This window comes from Neopelma chrysocephalum, unplaced genomic scaffold, assembly GCF_003984885.1.
Source record: "Neopelma chrysocephalum unplaced genomic scaffold, ASM398488v2 Primary Assembly neopelma1_147, whole genome shotgun sequence".
NCBI lineage: Eukaryota > Metazoa > Chordata > Aves > Passeriformes > Pipridae > Neopelma > Neopelma chrysocephalum.
In genome coordinates, this window is record NW_020897809.1 from 15,300,745 (window position 1) to 15,320,152 (window position 19,408).

The 19,408-nt window shown below is 43.0% G+C and overlaps 1 protein-coding gene across 12 annotated transcripts in view; it reads left to right on the forward strand.

Moving 5' to 3' along the window:
- The window catches only part of CHL1 (cell adhesion molecule L1 like), a 137,072-nt gene that overhangs the window by 76,405 nt on the left and 41,259 nt on the right, over positions 1–19,408 (forward strand). For 10 of the 12 annotated variants that reach the window (XM_027700427.1, XM_027700431.1, XM_027700429.1 and 7 more), the window contains 7 exons: positions 386–575; positions 2,502–2,607; positions 4,163–4,353; positions 12,647–12,769; positions 13,783–13,953; positions 16,135–16,182; positions 18,073–18,193. In XM_027700427.1, coding sequence (XP_027556228.1) covers positions 485–575; positions 2,502–2,607; positions 4,163–4,353; positions 12,647–12,769; positions 13,783–13,953; positions 16,135–16,182; positions 18,073–18,193 — 851 coding nt within the window. In that variant the 5' untranslated portion in view covers positions 386–484. The remainder of the gene's footprint in view (positions 1–385; positions 576–2,501; positions 2,608–4,162; positions 4,354–12,646; positions 12,770–13,782; positions 13,954–16,134; positions 16,183–18,072; positions 18,194–19,408) is intronic. The other 2 variants (XM_027700433.1, XM_027700434.1) reach the window with 1 other exon arrangement.

A 19,408-nucleotide genomic window follows, 5' to 3' on the forward strand; every position in this document is an offset into this window, starting at 1 on the left:
CAAGGTCATTAGTGTACCAAATTTCTCTCATTAGATCTGTTACATTACTTTCCAACTTACACAACTCTCATTAGAAAAATTTATGAACTGGAATGATTACAAATATACTGCATTTTAAACCATCCCTACTTTTAATTGCAAACCTAAAAAAAAAAAAATAATTATCCTTCTGTGCTATAATAGAGTTGTACTTTTGGGTATGTGGTTTTTTTGTTGGAGGTGTAATAGGGGTTATTCCTGAAACCAAAGGATGGAGAGAGAGAGGAGAGGAAATTGGACCACTTAGTGCAATTTGCAGTTTAGCTGAAACATTTACTTAATTTATAACTTTGTTAGACCCAAGTTCATTTTGCAGGGTAATATTGTTGTTTCTTCTCCTCACCAGACTTCCACTTTCACATCCCTACGTCTGATTTGAAGCAACAGTGAGAGGAAGCACCAGGTATCTCTCATTCTGGTTGGACTCCTTGTTTACAGAAGAGTGATGGAGATGCTATTAAGCACAAAAGGCATCACCATATGCCTGTTTTTCTTTGTATTGAGTTTGGCAGCAGCTATTGAAATACCATTATCAGGTGAGTTGTAGTTATTTGCTGTACACTTTGCTGTTTTGTTTGATATCCCCTTTTTTTCCTTTTAAACTTCCCCTGAAGAAAAAAAATATTAAATCCTCCTTTCCAGTTGTTTCATTTTAAATTTAATCCTGCCACAACCTGGCCTTTGGGAAATTCAGGTGTGATACAAAGTAGAGCTACTCTGGTTTTGCCTGTTTAAATGTAGCGGTGAACTTGTCTAATAACATATATCTGGTGTTTGCCATCCAACACACAGCTTAGCTCCGAGGGTTTGGGTTTGTCCTTCACATAAATTGCTCATTTTGGCTCTGAATCTCCCTGAAGCTTCTTTGATGTACATATATCCTTGTTTTCTTGTCTTGCAACCCACCATTCCAGCCTGGAAAAGGAGCAGGTGTGTGGCTCAGGGTGGATGTTGGTCCCCAGGGAGGTATTTTGTACTTTGTACCCCCCTGGGGAGCACCTCGTGTGTCCCTCTCTGGCTGTGGTGCATTTAAACTGCCTGTTTTACACGGTCCATGTGCTTCCAGGACACGTGTAAAATATGGGATGAGGCTCATAGGGAACAATCCAAGCAGAGCCCGTGGACCCCACTGCCTGGAGCACAGCCCAGACCTCAGAGCTTTGCATTTTCCAAGCATAAATGGACCAGGAGGATTGCAAACTACACTTGTTTCTTTATTTTGTTTTGGGTTTTGTTGGGTTTTTTTTGGGGGGGTGGTTAAACAGCCTCAACAAAGCAAAACTCAACAATATTGGGGTTTATGAATTATGGTGGGGGAAAATAAACAAATAAACCTAAGGGAAAAGCGATGTAAGGTCTTTGCAGGGTTTTGAGTGATGTGGCCTCAGAGTAGGACATGAGCCAGTTTTGGGGCATCCTGTGGAGCTGCTGTGAGCTGTCAGCACTCTGGAGCTGCCAACAGCCCTGGCTGCAAAGGGGAAGGCAACCAAGCAGGGTTAGAGGAGATTTTTTTTTAAAGCTATCCCAATTTGCATTGGAAAGTGGAGAGTTTTTTTTCAGGAAGGTTCTGCACCAGCTCCTTGAATGTCAATAAAACAGAAGTGGAACTGTGCCTGTGAAATGCAGGACAAACTGCCTGGGCACCCACTGCTTTTACATCACCATTAATTTGCTCTAATGAAGCATTTTATATTTGAATAAAAAGAGTTATTTCTGATCAGTGAAGCTGGTGATCTTAGAAAGTGTTCAGCTTTGAGACCACACGATACGATCAGACATTTCACTCCAGCTTTGAGCTTCCTGGACTCCAAATAGCAACCAGAGAGCATGTTAATTCCCTTCCTGGCTGTTTGTAACAATGTGATGATCCCATTATCCCCAGCCCTGCTGCAGGGAGTGTTCTCCCTCGTGTGGCTCTGCTACACAGGCATTTGCAACACTTTAATTCCCTCAGAAAACAACAATGTTGGTGCAACATCCTTGCGTGACCGTGTGAGTGGTAACTCTGCACCCTGGAGGGGTATTAACTCATCCTTGCAGTCCATGGATTTCCTGGCAATTTTATCCAGGATGGAGATACAAGTTTGCTGCTTCACGTGTGTGAATCTGTGTCTGGATTAAAAGCCAGTTATTGACTTGCCCTGTGAATAAATTCCCCAGCCCAGGGCCCCGTGCTGTGGCTGCAGGGGTGGCACAGTCCCAGCTCTGAACGTGAGCAGGTGATGCCCCTGGGCTGGGCACAGCCAAGCCTTTCTTTGGCCACTGGGGCAGTGCCAGTGACCAGTTTGGGGGAGCAGAGAGCACTGTCCATACCAGGAAGATGATGATCATGTTTTTGTTAAGGCAAGGTTCCCTTTTAGCAGGAATGGGGCAATCCTGACATTGTCCCTTTCCAAGGAAGGACCCGAGGGGGCTCCCTTTTGCTTGCCTGGTGATTTAACTCGATCCCTCTTTGTGCTCAGTCTCACAGCTTCCAACAATCACGGAGCAATCCCACACCCAGGTTGCCTACCCCTTTGATGAGGACTTTACAATTAAATGTGAAGCCAGAGGAAACCCTCATCCCACGTGAGTAGTGCTGGGGGGAGCAGCAGGAACTGTTTGCTTTTAACCTTTGCCAAACATTGTCCTGGCTGTGGGTGGCTGGGGCACATTAACCTGCTCATCATCACAGTTAAGGTTTGGGTTTCCACTTGGGCCAGTCAGTCTTTGTTGCTCCATCACTTCCCCTCACTCTGTGAGTGGGTATCAACATGGTTTTTTCTTGCTGGGAGAGGTTCCATTTCTCTGCCACGTGCCAAGTTCACCCCATGATTTAAAAAAACCTTGTCTGGGCCGTGCTGCAAAAGATAGGAGGTGTGTAATAATAATCAAAGGAGCCCAGCTGCTCTTCTGCCTTTTCCACAGCCACCCTAAAAATGCCAAACACATTAAATCATGTATTCAGACATCACATTTGCATTTTATCAGATAACTTGTCTGTACCTGACATCATCAGGGCCATGGTGATGTTACAAATGGACACGTAAGGAGTCATTCAAATAAATATCCAAAGATAAGCTTTATGTATTTTACACCAGTGTAGAAAAGAGAAAGATTTTTAATGAAAATATGATTAACAAGAATGTAAAAGCTCCTCCTGAGACTTTCCACACTGAATGGGCTAAATTAATAGCTGGTTTGCATGTCATTTTTAGTCTTTAATCCTTCCATTCTCCTTTCTCTGCAACACAATTTAAACTTTAAAAAGGTTTTCTTTACTTTATATCAAGATTACTTGATCCCTTTTAATTGAGCTCTGAATGGGGATTTGTAGCATGATAACAAATTCCCTTTGTTTCACAGATTGTCAGTGCATCAATGAGAAGTTTTCTGTTCTCTTGAAGTGATGTGATAGTGCCTGTTAGGTGATAGGAACCCAGATTCCCTCCATGCTGTAGCAAGGCAGTTTTGCCAAAACTAGTGAAGTGACAAAATGCACAGTTTTGTCAACATTAATTTATTCTCTTGAAACAATACTCTTAAAAAAAAAAGGTACAGCTCCCACTAAATGCATGTTATACTGTAATTTCCAACTGTCAGATTTTGAATCAGTGCAGCCAAATTTCAATCCATCTGAGAAGTCCAGACACAGGACCTGTGACAAATATTTCAAAATCACACCCCAGTAACATTAAAACTACAGGTTTTAATGGCAAGGAGAAGCTCAATGGGATCATCTCCATTTCTTCTGGGTCCAGTCACTGGGAGATGGTGAGAAAAGCCCCTGCCAGTCCAAACCACCAACATTTCTCCAGACCCAGCCCTTTGCAAACCTCCAGCTCCTTTCAGGGGCTGGCTCCTGCTGTCACAGATGGTCCCTCTTGTTTGCTGTCCTTGCCTTAAGCTCTGTGTTCCTATTTCATGGCACAGTGAGTTATCCAAAGGCAAAGTGTCCAAAAGGAGAGATGTGCCCAAGAGCCAACCCAAGTTAGAGTAGCACAGTTGTCGTTTTACCATTCAACTCTCTCCTCTTACATCCTTTTATTTCAATAAAACACTCTTGGACCCACATTTACCACTGATTTAGTCCCATAGTGCTCTTCTGGGGCCTGCCCTTCCTAACACTTGTTTTATTTTTCAGCTTTAACTGGACTAAGGATGGAAAACCATTTGATTTGTCGTCTGACCCCAGGATAGTTACATCCAACAACTCTGGAACTTTTGTGATTCAAAACCGAGGAATCATCAACAATTTTCAAGGGAAATATCGTTGCTTTGCTTCCAATGTGCTGGGAACTGCCATGTCAGAAGAAATCGAGCTTATTGTTCCAAGTAAGGGGTTTACTTTACTTCTGGGTTGAAATTATTATTATTATTATTATTATTATTATTATTGTTATTGTTATTGTTATTGTTATTATCATTACTATTAAGATGAGAACTGTGTTTCCTGAAATGAAATGAGAAAGAACTGGTTCCCAAGGTGATGTAGGGTGAAACATGAACTGTTTGTTACTCTGTGAATATTCAAAGGAAAAATTCTTATTTGCTCCCTGGAATGATTTAATTTAGTTGCTGGTTTTGAGGATAGAACTCAAATCTGGATGCAGGATTTCAGACAAGACCCCTGGACTATCAACTCCCAAATGCAGCTACTGACACTCCTTCCCAACTGCATCCAAATGAAACTGGGTAGATCATGTATATGTTTTCCCAGACACAGTATTTGGGAGAACATTTATTATTTACTTTTGCTTTTTGAGCATTTTCTGCCCCACTTTGCCTCCAGAGGGTGGGTTAGTGACTAAATTAGTATCAACTTTTTGATGACCATCTCAGGAGAGCTGAAAGCTCAACAACAGAAAATGATTGTTTGCTTTGACTTGGCTTTTTAAATGCCTTTGTAAAGCACTTGCTTTGCCTTCGCCATAAAACCCATAAGAATTCTTTTCTGATTTGTGTTTGTTTAGACCCAGTGCTTCTTCTCCCACTTCTAATACTTTCCTCTTTCTCTAAAGAAGAAAGCATAAATATTGATGAGAGTTGTAGGCTGGTAAATTCTCTAACTAATCTGGGCAGAGACAATTTGTTTGTAAGCTGATGCCAGCACATCATGAAAATACAGGAATTAAAATATTTGGAGAGATAAAGCAAATAGCAGAAAATATGGCAGAGTAGCTATCTGAGGGCAGTACAGTTATTGAAAGGCATTAGCTGTTCATGAAAGGTAAAGGTAATGGGATGGCTCATGGAATAGTGTTAGAATTATATTAAAAATTTAAAATGTAGTGGGCAATAAAGGATTAGGAGGTTGTTGTCAGAGAAAACAAAATTGGTTGGAGTCAGATCACTTTGGTGACATGATGGAAAAGGCACTTTGTGAGTTTGGAGAAACTCCTGAGTTAAATTTGGCATGATCTCTCTGATATTGGCTAATTTTATTTGATAAAGAATGAGAAATTATGTGATGCTTTTGCTTTCCAAACATTTATTGGAAAGCAAAAGCTGTTAAGGGTCATAAGAACATTTCAGCTCAGCAACCACGACTGAGGGCTGTTCCAGTGAGGAACTGGAGGACAATATGGTCCCATCTCTGAGCTGGGAACAGGGAATCAGGAGCTGGGGGAAGGATGACAGAAATGGGAGGTTTTTACAGCAAAATAGCAACTGATGCAAATGTTTGAAAGCTCCAGGGGAAGTGACTCAGTCAGCTGGGAGTTCATTAGTCTGATGTGAGGAACAGTCTGGGTTTGGGATAATAAATACTTACAGGGAGGATATGAAAGGCCTGGAACTGAGTGAAAAATGAGCTCAAAAATATAGTAGCGAAAATTAGTGATCCTGGAAACTTGTCCTTCCATCACCAGCACAGAGGGGGAAATGGGGGATTAGGGACCAGGTTTGCAGGTTTACAGAAGTGGGATGCAATATATGGATATGGATTTATGGATATAAAGTTCAAGGTCCTGGTTAGGACAATGTTGTAGAGTCAAAGAATCATTAAAGGTTGGTAAAGGCCTCTGAAGTTCATGGAGTCCAACATTAACCCAGCACTGCCAGGTCCAACACTAGACCATGTCCTGAGGTTGATACAAATGTCTTTGTACCAATACACTTCATCCCTTTTATTTTGGAAGATGAACAGACAATTGTCTTAAATTCAGGATTGAAATATATGAAATTGGAAGAGAATAATCTGAAGCAGAACCTTCCTAGTGGGAGTAGAAAGGAGAAGAAAATTCCCTGGCTCCACGATGGAGCAGGGCGAGAACATGGAACAGGCTGCACAATGCAGTTGTGGGATGGTAGAAGAAGAGATTCAGCAATGCAGTGGAATTTTTTCCAGGTTAGATCCTGCATTTCTGAACTCCTGCAATATTTTGTTGTCAAATATATGACAACCCTTTGTAGTGGTGGAACTGGTGTGTCCACGTGGCAGGGGATTCCTCCACAGCCCTGTCAGCCTCACAGGGCCAGGACGTGGCTACCTGTGTACAAAACTCACTTCTGGCAGGTCAGTGTGGATGAAATGGGCTATGAGAAACATGTATGAACATTTTTTTCATGTCTTTTTCATAAGAAATAATTCTGAGAAGCATTCAAGGCGTAGCCAGGGGTGGGAGAGTCGTGTTGCTGTGGTCACAGAGAACACAAGACACGTTTTAAGGGCTGGGAGAGTTTCTGGCAGAGGACTTCCAAGGATGCCATGTGAATGTATTTTATGAGTGCTCCTCATGAAAGACATGATTTATTTCCCTTCCATCCAGTTTTATGGATTTTTTTTTTCCTTGGGAAATTTTATTTCGTGTTGCAATGCTCACTATTCCCTGATGCCACAGCTTGGTGTTTGTGAGGAATTCCCAAGATTGCATCTGTTGCTCTGTGGTTTAATCTCTACCAACAAGCAGTTACTTTAAGGGAATGTCATTCCAGAGTAGAGGAGAACTGCACAAAGTTTTAGGACAGTAAGTTGAGGTTTACTGAGCTAATGGTGTAAGTTGGCTCCACGGGTGGGACAGTGCAGCTGATGCCACTGGAATTTCAGGCAGGAACAGGAGCCTGATGCAGTTCCTCAGGTTTAGACAGGACATAGTTCCTCACTTTGCAGCCTGGCCAGGGCAGTGGGGTTCCTGTGACTTCTCATAAGCAAAATGTCTCAAAGTCATTACACTTCAGAGGAGTTGAGGACCTCAGTGTCACGTTTCACTGAAGGGATGTCACCTCCAGCAGCAGAATATTCCCATATTCCATTGCTCCTGAACTAAAAAAGATGCTTAACATGAAAAACAATGATGTCTGTATATGGGATTATTGAATTTTTACTCAGAGCAGACATTTTTTGCTTTTCATGAAAAATTGGCTATACAGCTTGAGTAGGTATTACATATACTGGGAACAGTTAGCAACAAATTCATTGGGAGGTTACAAACATGGTTGTTATCAAGTGCAGGAGGAATTTTAGAGCTAATATATGCAAAGTCCTAAACCCAGAAAATAAACACGTGGTACAGATAATCTATTAGAGGGATTTACTAAACTCATACATCTCTTAAAGCACATTTGCTGTTATTAGTACTCTTCTGCCATCAGTTCTTTCATTTAATGGTGCAACATAGATGCTGCAAATAAAATCAGGATTCAGGGGGGAATAGAAGACACATTTGCTTTTCTAAAGTGCTGGATGGTCCACAACTGTGGCCAAGTGAAAGAGCTGCTGCTACACAGATCCGCTGCAAATCAGCAACCCCTGACAGAGGAGCTGGGCATAAATCACCTCTATTCACCCCCAGGTTTTGAAGCAGAGACTGGTACATGTGAGATCACTCCATGCATTCATGGCATGATGTAGAGGTGGCAGAGCTTTGCCAGCTGCATTCAAGGCAAATGTGAAGCTACTTGGCAAGTCACTGTGCCAGTGAAGGGAAGAAAACCCCAGCGAGTCAGAGAGGGCCAGCTTCTTTCATAAATTACATTTCCACTGCAGCAGCAGAATACTGGGTCTGTGAGGTGGCTGCTGAAAAGGAGAACAAAAGACTGTTTACTCACAGTAGTCATCCCAGGAAAGCAATGGAAATGTCAGCAGAAATGATCATTAAATCTCACCTACATAATGAAAATACCCCACCTCCCCTATATAGGTTGACATTAAGGAGAGGGGGAAGAATGGGCTCTGAGGATCTGATCTGTGTGCAGCACCAACAAAGGCCAGATTGTTACAAGGTACATGCAGCAGGAAAATGAATTTAAATGGTGAGAACACAGACTTCAGCTCCCCTCCTCCTGGATTTTGGGAATCTGTTGCTTGAATTAGTGAGCAGGCCCCATGCCAGAGGAAGGAGAAGAAGTACAGTTTAAACTTCTTTAATTAACTGTGGTGTAAAAGACTCCTCATGGTAGATTGCCTTAAGATTTATGCTCAGTATTTCTAAAGCTGCTGCTCCAAAAGCTCAGAGATCTGGGGATGGAAAAATAGGCTGAATATAAAACTGTCCAGTGTCAGGCTCTGCTCTGCCAGTGATGTGAGTTCTAGAATTCCCAAAGAAAACCAAACCCGTGTTAATATTCAAAAACCCAGATGTGAATATTGTGAAATCAGTAGAAGATGCTGAGCTGATACTGAAGCAGGAGGTCTTAGTAACCCACTTTGTGTTCCTCTGTGGAAAATAAAACAAAAGAGAGGAACTCATTGAGACTTTGCAGGTGATGGGAATGAAATGTAACCCTCTTATCTCCTAAACCCATGTCCTGTACCTATGAGAACTTTACTGGCCATCTGAATGGTTGGGTTCACTCTGTTGCCAGCAACCATCATTTTGGAAAGGGTGATAAATTTATACAGGAAAAAGAAATCACTGATTCCACCCCACATCTTTGGGGGAGAATAGACTGACAGCCACAGTCTTCCTGACAGCCAGACTTTGGTAGCTTTTTCCATTAAATGCAACAATTAAAAAATCCATAAATAAGCAGGATTACATCTCATAAACAGTTCAAAGGCTGCAATGAAAATTACAGATTTAACTACTGCTCCTGTGGCTCAGAATATCAATTGAGGTGCAGAGATGAACACTGGAAGCTTCCCAAGGTGCATTCAGTGCACTTGTGATTGAGGACTGTAAATCATGGTTGAGATTCTTTGACATGTTGGGCTCTTTGCTGCACAAGATATAGATCTGCATGAAAAATCCCAATTAAATGCTAATTAAAGTGTCCAAGGGGCTGGAAATTGCCGGGATATCAAAATTTCTTGACTGTTTCTGCTTTCTCTCACTTTTGCATCCTTTAAGGGTTTATTTGCAAGGAAGAATGTAGGAATATCCATGATGGATCAGGCTAAGCATCCCTCTATCCCAGGACAAATCTCCAGCAGCATCCACAGAGAAGGTTATAAAAATAGACCTGGTGGATAGTGATGTTTTTCTACAATAGCTTCACAATGTATTCATTTGCTGTTGATTTAACATTAAGAATTGACTCCCATTTTATATCAGATACCAATAGAAACAAGACACAGGGGTCTCAAGGACAAGTTACCTGGAGAAATGCTTTTCCTTCAAGTTCTCAACACTTTGCTGAGAAACGTGTAAAATATCAGATTGAATGGAATGTATTCTCATACAAAGTGGAATAAATTGCCATAATTGGTACAGTTGTAGTGTGAAGTCACTGTAGTCAGCAGCAGGACAGAAACCAAGCTGTGGGACAAAGTGTGCCAAGAGATACTTGAGTAAATCAGCAGCTCTGGGGATGGAGAACCCACCTCTGGCTGCTGTATTTGTGAATTTGTGCAGCCAAACTCAAATGTGGATTTTATATTGCATTGTATTGATGTCCTTCCTGTTTGTTTTTGGTTGAGATACTGCATTTTCTGAACAGATAAGGAGGAGGAGGGAGGCACTCAGGCTCCTTTCTGAATTTTCCCCCAGCCACCCTAATTTGCCAGTGGTGCTTCAGGCTCCTCTCATTAAACTTTGAGTCACCCCAAGGGATTAAGCAGAGCCTGGCTCCCTGCACAAATGACTCTGGACACTGATAATCTTCCATTTCCATGGTTCACACACACTGTCAAAGCACTTTTAAGGCTGGTTTTTGAGTGCTGGGCAGCAGTCACAGTGCTGCCTTGTCAGGAATAAATACTTGGGCAGCAAAGCCTTTCTGAGGAAAAAAAAATACTTGGGCAGTTAAGTTTTTCCCAGGTATTTTGAGTTTTAGATGTCATGGAGGGCTTTTGGGAGATGTCTCCATATCAGGTGTGGTTGTGTGTGTGGTGGGAGTCCTGCTGGCACCTCGAGCCTCTCAGAATCATTAAATAACCTTATTTTTAATAAATCAGAATTCAGAGCAGGTATTTTTCTAGTGTTTGAGACCACAAAAAATTGCACTTGTCAGAAGGTTCGGCTAAGGAATTTATCCTGAAACTGAGTTTTCCTCTTTTACAAAGCTTCAAGGGTTCAAAACACTTAAAGTTATGTGTTATGAGAGGGAAAATCAGAGTTTTCCAATCTTTTTCATGGTACAATAAGCAAAAAAAGCAGCAGGAAAGAGGCAAAAAGGCTCAGTCACCTGCGGTGCAAGTGCTTGTTTGAGGTGAGGACGTTTGGGGTCAAGTTGCTGCTTCCCCCCAGTGAAGTCCAGATGCCAAATCTCTGCCACACTTTGGAGATGAATGTCTGTGCTCCCAGCTAATGACACTGAGACCATGACTTTTCACTCTCTCCTGGTGGGGCTCTGTATTTTTGTGTAATTCTGTAATTACTGGCTACGGAAATTCACTGAGAAGACCAGTGATTATGGCACCCAACTGGGAGACTGGAGACCTAGATTTAGTTGTGCTAAATGAGGCAAAAAATGAGTTTGAACAAGTTTCCAATGTCCTACATGAATGATCCCACTATTAGTCTATTTACTGGCCTCTGGTTTAGTCAGAAATCCCTTATCTTTCACTTGATCCAGCTTACTTGAAGTTTTGTTGAGAGTGATGTTTCTTGGGAATAAACAAATTGGCTTTTTCCTACTGGAAAACATTCACCTCTACAGTCAGCAGATGTATTTTCCAAGGCTTGAAGAATGTAGGTTGCTGAATGTACTGGATATAAATATCTAGTTCTTCTTTTTCACCTGAAATTTCACCTACAGGGTGGGTGATGCTCATTAGCTCCATTTTGCCTCTCCTAAGAATTCATAACCTACTAATAATCCTCCTGGAGATGAAATCTCTGCACAGCCTGCATTCAGGCAATCAGCACTGTAATGATTGCTTCTTTTTATGTTTACTAATCCTGAAATGTATAAAGTGTCCTCAGAGCCCTGTCCTTGCATTTCCCACCCTCCTCCTTAGGATGCTGCAGATTCCCTGCAGAGCTGCTGGACCACTGTTGTTTCAGGCTGTGGAGTCACCATCAGAGCTCCCTGTCATGACTTGAACACCAGGATGGTGATGTTTGCTGGGCCAGTTTGACTCTGCACAGCCAGGACATTTTCATTCCTTTGCTGTTTAATTGCTGTTCATTTTGCTGGTTGAGGCAGTTGCTCGAACTGAAACTTTTTGCCAGTTTGAACTTGCCTGAAACGAAAGCAGGAGGCAACGTCAGCCCTGAAACTGTCTGAGCTAAACTCCTGTAGGGAGTGGTTCCGTTTTGCAGCCTGGTTTCTTGGTGATAATCTCTGAGCTGCAGCCTCCCGGTGCTTGGTCTGGGGTGGGCTCTGCTCCCCCTCTTCTCAGATGCCCTTGGGTTGAATTTTGGGCTGCTGAGGTTGCCCGGGTTGACTTTGCACAGGCCGCTGGTGTCGGTGCTGATGCTCTGGGTGATTAAACATCAACTGTTTAACCTCTATTTCAGCCCAAAAAGTGCAGCCCTTGTGCTCCCCTGTGCAATCTTTGTCTCTGCATCCTGAGCTTGCTGAGGGAAGTCTGCCGGGCTGCAGGGCTGAGCTTCCACCCCTGGGGGGATGAGGAGGGAACACAGAGCTTTGCACCAGCTTTCTGCTCCATCTGATTCTGGAGCTGGATGAGAACTGGGACACCTCCAGGCACCAGGTGGAATTGCTGCCTGATGTCTGTCCTCACCTGCAGGGACTTGCAGTGGCTCCTTGGGAACCACTTTTTAGCCAACACTTCCCAGAACATTCTGCACTCCCAGGCTGGTTTCCCATCTCCTGGGAGCAACTGGGGACCCACGAGTGCACAGCCCTCTGTGCCAGGCTTGGCCTTAGGCTGTGGTTCTCTGGGGCTCTGAGTTGTCCCTTCCAGACAGTGCAGACAAAGGAGCTATAGAAAGAGTTTGCAAATAAATGTGTTAAAATAAAGCCTAAGCAAAGCACAGGGACATCACAAACAAGTGTTAAACATCCCCATTCAGTGCCTGGCTTTCAGTACTATGGTCTGTGCACTTTGTGAATGAAGGGATTCCTGCTCAGAATATCCCTGAATGCAGGGATTTCCTACTCTGAATAAATGCAGGGATTTCCTACTCTGCACCACTTCATAAATAAGAATACTAATTAAAGGCAGGAATCCAAAGGAAGTTGTTAAGGTAAATATTTTATTAAAAACTACCTTAAGGGGAAAGAAAAAACAAAACTTCAAAAGGTACCAATAAAAGAGGAACTCTTCTTCTTTGTGCAGGTGTACCAAAGTTCCCCAAAGAAAAAATCGAGCCTCTGGATGTGGAGCATGGAGATTCTGTGATTTTGCACTGTAACCCCCCAAAAGGCATCCCACCTTTGCATATCTATTGGATGAATATTGGTAAGTAAACAATTTTGGCACAGTTCATGCAAGGAGACTCAAAACATTTGTCTTTCAGAGCAGTTTCATTGCAGATTCATAATTGATGGGAATGAGAACTGTGCAAGTGCTTGGCAGAAATATCTAGATACTCAAAAATGAAGAATGGAGATCTGTTTTCACAGGACACAAACTGTAGAGTGGATTGACACAACAAGTTATCAGAGATGAGCTATCAGAAAGCTCATATTTCAGTTAATGACTGCCAGTAATGAGGATTCCTGCATTTATGGAGAGAGGATATTGTGTGTCAATATTCATCAACTAGTGGTTGATTTATGAAACCAAGAAAAAAAATAATCTGTTAGGTTTGTATAATTAGTTCCTTGTGGGTTTCTGTGCTGTTATTCTGCAGCATTTGTGCTCTGCAGGAGTTTCTGGCTCTTGGGAAGCAAAGGAACAAACGGGAAGGGTTTGTTCAGGATGCTGCCCAAATACCTGCAGAGACAGGGTGCCAGACTAAAGCTCTGATCCTTTAAGGCAGCCCCTCTGCTCCTGCCAGGCCTGTTTAGCACAGACCTGCATTAGGCTGGATCAGCAAGGAGGCAGAACATCAACCTGAGCTCCTACGAACGTGCCCTGCCCTAATCTGGAGTTACAGAACAGCAAAATGCTTGGGACACTGGCTGGGGAAGCATCTGCCAGTGATGACCTCCATATCACCATTCCAGACCTTTCTGTTGGGGAGAGATGCTGAAAATTTACTTTTACCTGAGCAGGAACTTTACCCTGTGTATTTTTTATTATCGATTATTTTCCATCTACAACAATAAATACATATTGTTACAGAAAAATATTTATTGTACTTTGTACATTGAATATTGATGAATAACCCATTGTTTATGCCGTGTTTTCTGCCTCTTTTGCATCCAAGTTCTGTTTTGTGGCTGTATCTGGAAGGAAGCACATGAGAGGGGAGCATTAGTGAAGCAGCTCAGTGTCATTACCATCTCACAATTATTTTCTTCTTGCAGATTTGCAGCACATCCCACAAGATGAAAGGGTCTCCATGAGCCTTAAGGGAGATCTGTACTTCGCCAACGTGGAGGAGAATGACAGTAGGAGTGATTATTGTTGCTTTGCAGCATTTCCAAGGCTCAGGACGATTGTGCAGAAAATGCCAATGACGCTGAAGGTTTCCCGTTGTAAGTCTGGGCATGAGCAGCTCCCTGTTCTCTGGTGCTTTTTGAACTCCCCAGGCATCAGTGCACACACATGTGTGCCCTGTGTCTTTAAAGAGATGCTCTCTCAAGAAAGGGCACATTACTGAGCTTATTTCCTGCGTTATTAACCTTATTCTCAGGGCTAAATCCAACTGAGAAAAGCTTTTTGCAGCTGTCGGACCCCAAAAGTGCCCCGTTCTTCCTCCTGTTCTCCCCACAGGAAAAGCCAATGATGCATTAGGGAAATCTGCTTCTCTTGCGGTCCTGCAGGTCTCTGACAGATGGGACTTCACTGGGTTTTGAGGACTTTATGTGGCCACCTCCTCTCTGGTTTTTGTCCAGCTGCATCTACGTGGTTGGGAGGGACGGTGCTTTCCAGGCTACCTTAGTTACACACGAGGCACTTTCCATTTTCTTAAAGAAATGTTGTGTAGGGAACATCAAATTTTCATTTATTTATTTATTTATTTATTTTTCCATCTCTGTTTTCCTGTAGTCTCCAAGGGTTTTGTACAAAAGATGGTTTCAGGTACTGTCCTGCCCCCGAGCCTCACTGGGGCGTGCAGGGATCGCTCTCCCACAGAATCTCAGAATTGTTGAGGTTGGAAAAGTCCTCAAAGATCATTGAGTCCAGCTGTTCTCCCAGCACTGCCAAGCCCAGAACTAACCCAGCTCCCCAAGTGCCACATCTACGTGGCTTTAAAATCCCTGCAGGGATGGGGACTCCACCACTGGAGAAACCTTTCAGTGAAGAAATTTTCCCTGATATCCAACCTAAACCTCCCTTGGTGCAACTTGAGGCTGTTCCCTGTGAGGAGACCAAGACCCCCTCGGCTCCCCCCTCCTGTCAGGGAGTTGCAGAGCCAGAAGGTTCCCCCTGAGCCTCCTTTTCTCCAGGCTGAGCCCCCCCAGCTCCCTCAGCCCCTCCTACTGCTCCAGCCCCTTCCCAGCTCCGTCAAACCTGTCCATTTTTTGGGAGTACACAACCTGCTGTGGTGTCAAACCCCTCATTCCAGCCCTGACTGGATGGGCTGTACATCTACAGCGTTGGGACCAGAGGAAAAGGATACAAATACCCAAGGAACCAAAAAAAAATAAACCCACCCTTTGGGGCACAGTCCCAGCTGTGCTAAATCAGCAAAGCCCAAGAGAAGCTGGTGGAACTAAGGCAGCTTAAACCAGCTGGAGCCCATCCTGCTCTGCCTGCTCCTCTTCTGGCTGTAAGAATTTCTGCTGTCACTTGTACCACTCACTGAGCTCTCTGTGCCCTTAATATCAGTTTTCTGTTTCACTAATACCTCTGACCTTTGGGGCTTATGCAGCTCAGAAAGCCAAGGAGATTTTTTTTTTTCCTCCGTGAATGAAAATCTCATATTTAATATGTGATTCTGAGTGTTTTCTTGTCGGGATAAAAAGATAAAGGATTAACTAGTGGCTTTGTGTGTCTTAATGCTTGCTTAAAGTGTATCTTGGGATAATAATTGTGAGAAAAATATCCAGAGGAAACGTTGCTCTCTGTGGGTTTTCCGCTGGGTCCAGTCCCCCACACATGCACACACAGAGAAAAATTAGATGGGCTTTGACTGTGGGGCCACTGGTAGCCCTGGAAGTGACCCAAAAACCCACTTCAGTGTGAACACCTTGTCATCAAAGCCACAAGACTTGGTCCAGGAAAAAAAGAAGTGAAACATAAATTAAAGGGTTTTGTAAACTCAGTTTGACCTTGCCCACCCTACTCTGTGCCAAGTCCCTGCTGAGGGACTGCATTAAAAAAAAGACATATAAAGAAATTTAAGCAGTAAGAAATAAAAGAATAAATAAATTTGATACCATTTATTTTTAATGGATACTTAGAACTTAGTGATTTTTTTATTACCCTAGATAGCAAGGTTGAAAAGCTGATTGCATCACCCGTGGAGTATTTTGACATCAGCTATGAAGTATTTTGCAGAATAACACATATATTTGAACAATTTTCCTTGTATTTTCAAAAATTTGTTGTTCATCTGTTACTTTCCTTTATGTTTTTCTTTCTTTCTTTTATGGCAGAAATTGAGGGGGGTTGGGGCGGGGCATGATTTTGTTTTGGTTGATTTATTGTTTCTTTTGATTCTGTCTCAACCCTGCATGTTTGTGTTTGGTTGTCACTTTTATTTATTTCAGTAAAGCATGCTAATGACTCAGGCTCACCTAATGCTGCTGTTACTAAGGGTGAGTTGAATGCATCTGTTCTTTAGCCTTTAAACTGAGAATCCACCAGCTGAGATGAAATGGGAGCTGGTAAAAAAAAAAAAAATATCACAAAAGCCTTTTGATTGTGATGGGTTGGATTTAAGTGCTCCGTGGAGGACAATTTGCTCATCTCGTAGTTTTTGACAGAAATCTGCAGGGTTTTTAATAAAAAGGTATTTTTTTTCAGTTGAGGAAGAAGCATTCACACTCCAGAACATGATGTAAGGAGGGTGACATCCTGGGTTTCTTGTGTTATCAGCTCAGAACAGCAGCCAGAGCTGGACGCTCCAGATCTTTTTCTGGCAGTTAAGAGGACTCTGGGATTAGGGAGCCACGGTTTGACACCATGAATTCATGTCCAAAGGGTCACCCAGGGGCTGCATTATTTCAGGGGGAGCTCAAGGTGTGGATTTACAGAGTTTTGGGTGCTCTGAGTTAATTGTCCCCGCGGACACAACCCTCCCTGTACATGAGAGGTGCTTCTCTCTGTCTGTACCTTGACCTGCATGTTACTCCCCACAGGTAAGGACTACAGCAAAGCACTTCTCATCCTAAGGATTCCCAGCTTCCATTGCTTTTTGTGCCCCTCTCTGTGAAAAAATAACCTGGAAATATCCTGCTGAGCTTTATGCAGGCAGTGGGGATAAGCCACAAGGCAGCTAGTGGCTATTCCTGCAGCTCTCCACCCAGATAATTTTGTTTAAAATGTATAAAACCAGGTTTTGTTTGTAGCTCTTGACTCTGATTTCTTTGGTTGAATTGCTTTTGAGAGCCTCTGTTTTTTTTTGAAATGCCCGATTTGAACCTCCCAAAAGATCTTGTTTTGCTGGATGAGCTCTGAGAAGGGTTTTTGGGATGGATGATTTGGAGCACTCATCCGCCCTCAAGCCTTTGCCCGCGGAGGCTGAGCCCTGTGAGCAGAGCAAGCAGGTCTTGGGAGGTGTGACAGACACTCCAACCCAGCTTTTCCCTCGGAGGGATATCTGAACTCCTGCTGGGAAGGGGCACTGCCTGCCTTTGGAAGCAGGAGGTGGAGGCAGATGGGAAATGTGTGAGCGTATCCAGAGGCACCAAAGGGTTCTGCTGCAGCTCAGAGCACTTGTGACACAGATTTGTAGAGATACGAAGCAAGGGGAGGAAGAAATGAAAAATTTGAAAATGGTTCAGGGAGATATATGTGGTCTTTTACCAAATCATCCATAACTGACTATTTTTGAAGAACTAGGACCATTTGGGGACTTATTCATTACTGTGCTAATTGTTATGAGAGTGATAACTGGGCAGGCACTGAACTCTCTCTGTGTTTCATCATGAAACCCTTGTTTGGCAGCCTGGAACAAATGGGCCGTTGAAATCAAATACAAGTCAATCTTGTTTTATTATTTTAACAGTCTTCCCTACAAATTGTATCTCCATTACTGTAGATTTAATAATCGTAGCAAGAAGAGCGATTCTGTGCCATGATCAAGTCAGGAGAGATGGGGTTTCATCTGAGGTTTAAAACATAATCAAGTCAATGCAGAAGAAAGATCTTAAGAAAGATGGTGTGGACCAGAAGCTCAGCAATTGAGAGCACCAGTGTACCCAGACTGGATGAGGTGAATGATAGGAAGGGCCAGTGCTTGGAAAACAGGGCATAAAACTGCAGGAAAAGGGGTTTCACCAGTACTGCTACCTGTTGATATCACTGTACTTGCCTTCTGACTCTTATCAGGAGAAATAAGTGTCCTGGATTAGCCTCCAACTCTATAAATAAAAAAAGAAAATGTTCAAATCAATGTCTGAAACCTTCTGGCAGCACTGATGTTCGGGGCATTACTGAGGGCCCTAAGATTTGATGTCTAACTTCTACTTTATTTTATCTTTCAGCAAATTTTATCAAGGAAAGAAAACCCAAACTGCTGATCCCTCCTGAATCTGCTGGCAGTAGCTCATCAGTCACTGTCATCAAGGGAGGTGTCCTGCTCCTGGAATGTATTGCTGAAGGGCTGTGAGTAATGCACGATGCTGCACAACTTAATCACCTCTTGAGATAGAAATAAGTAGAGAAAAAGCTGTATTGCCAATTATACAACAGTTTGAAATTGAATTTCTATGCAGAGTTGTTTGTGAAGTTTGTGTGCTCCTTGTAAAGCAGCACAGAGCACATGCAACACTGGTTATTGCTATAGCTTGTAAACAAGTAATTAAAATCATATCATGGTAAGTATTGATTTTTTTTTTTACTGTTATATTAAAAAAGACCCCTATTATTGAGCTTTGTTCAGTAGTACTACTTTTGAGATGTTGATAAACTAAATAATATCAACATCAGCTTCTGTTTTGTGGCTCACAACCTGTGATGTTTCTTTTCTGGTTTTGTCAATTCAGTTTTGCTTCAACGCTCAACATGTTTTCAGTTTTTTCCACGTGCAGGATCTCATGTTTTTAAAACCAAAGTCCTTGAGTGATGTGATACAAGACATTCTTTAAGGAGTGGATGTGCCACTGAGTGACACCAGTGGTCCATCTCGCCCAGTTGCAGCAGGAGATGCTGGTTCAGGTGTCCACGTGAACCTCCCTGCTCGCTGTGGTCCATCCCCCAGCATCCAAAATTCCCATACAAAGGATGTTCTTTCCAGGATGCTCTCACAGGTGACAGTATGTCAAGGAACAAAGTGCCTGACTGTGTAAAAATACAGTAAACTGGAATCAGCCTTGTTGGTTTGATCCTGCTAAAACCAAAAGTAATGGGCAAACCTCAGACTTGGTCCCAGTCCCAAGTTTTCCTGGGCTCACTCCTGTGTGTGTTGTGGTGCTTTGCGCTGCACAGACATTTCAAACTTGTTATTGCTGTCAGCATTTATCTTAGAAAGCTACTCAAAGGTTAGTTGTGGATCCAGGTGTAGGAAGTATGGAGGAATATCTGGAGGAGGAGATGTTCACTGTAAAAATATATCACAGAATCACAGAATGGTTTGGGTTTGAAGGGACCTTAAAGATCATCTCATTCCACCTCCCTGCCATGGGCAGGGACACCTTCCACTAGCCCAGGTTGCTCCAAACCCCGTCCAACCTGGCCTTGGACACTTCCAGGGATGCAGGGGCAGCCACAGCTTCTCTGGGCAACCTGTGCCAGGGCCTCCCCTCCCTCACAGGGATGAATTTCTTCCTAAAATCCAAGCTAAACCTACTCTCATTCAGTTTGAAGCCATTCTCCCTTGTC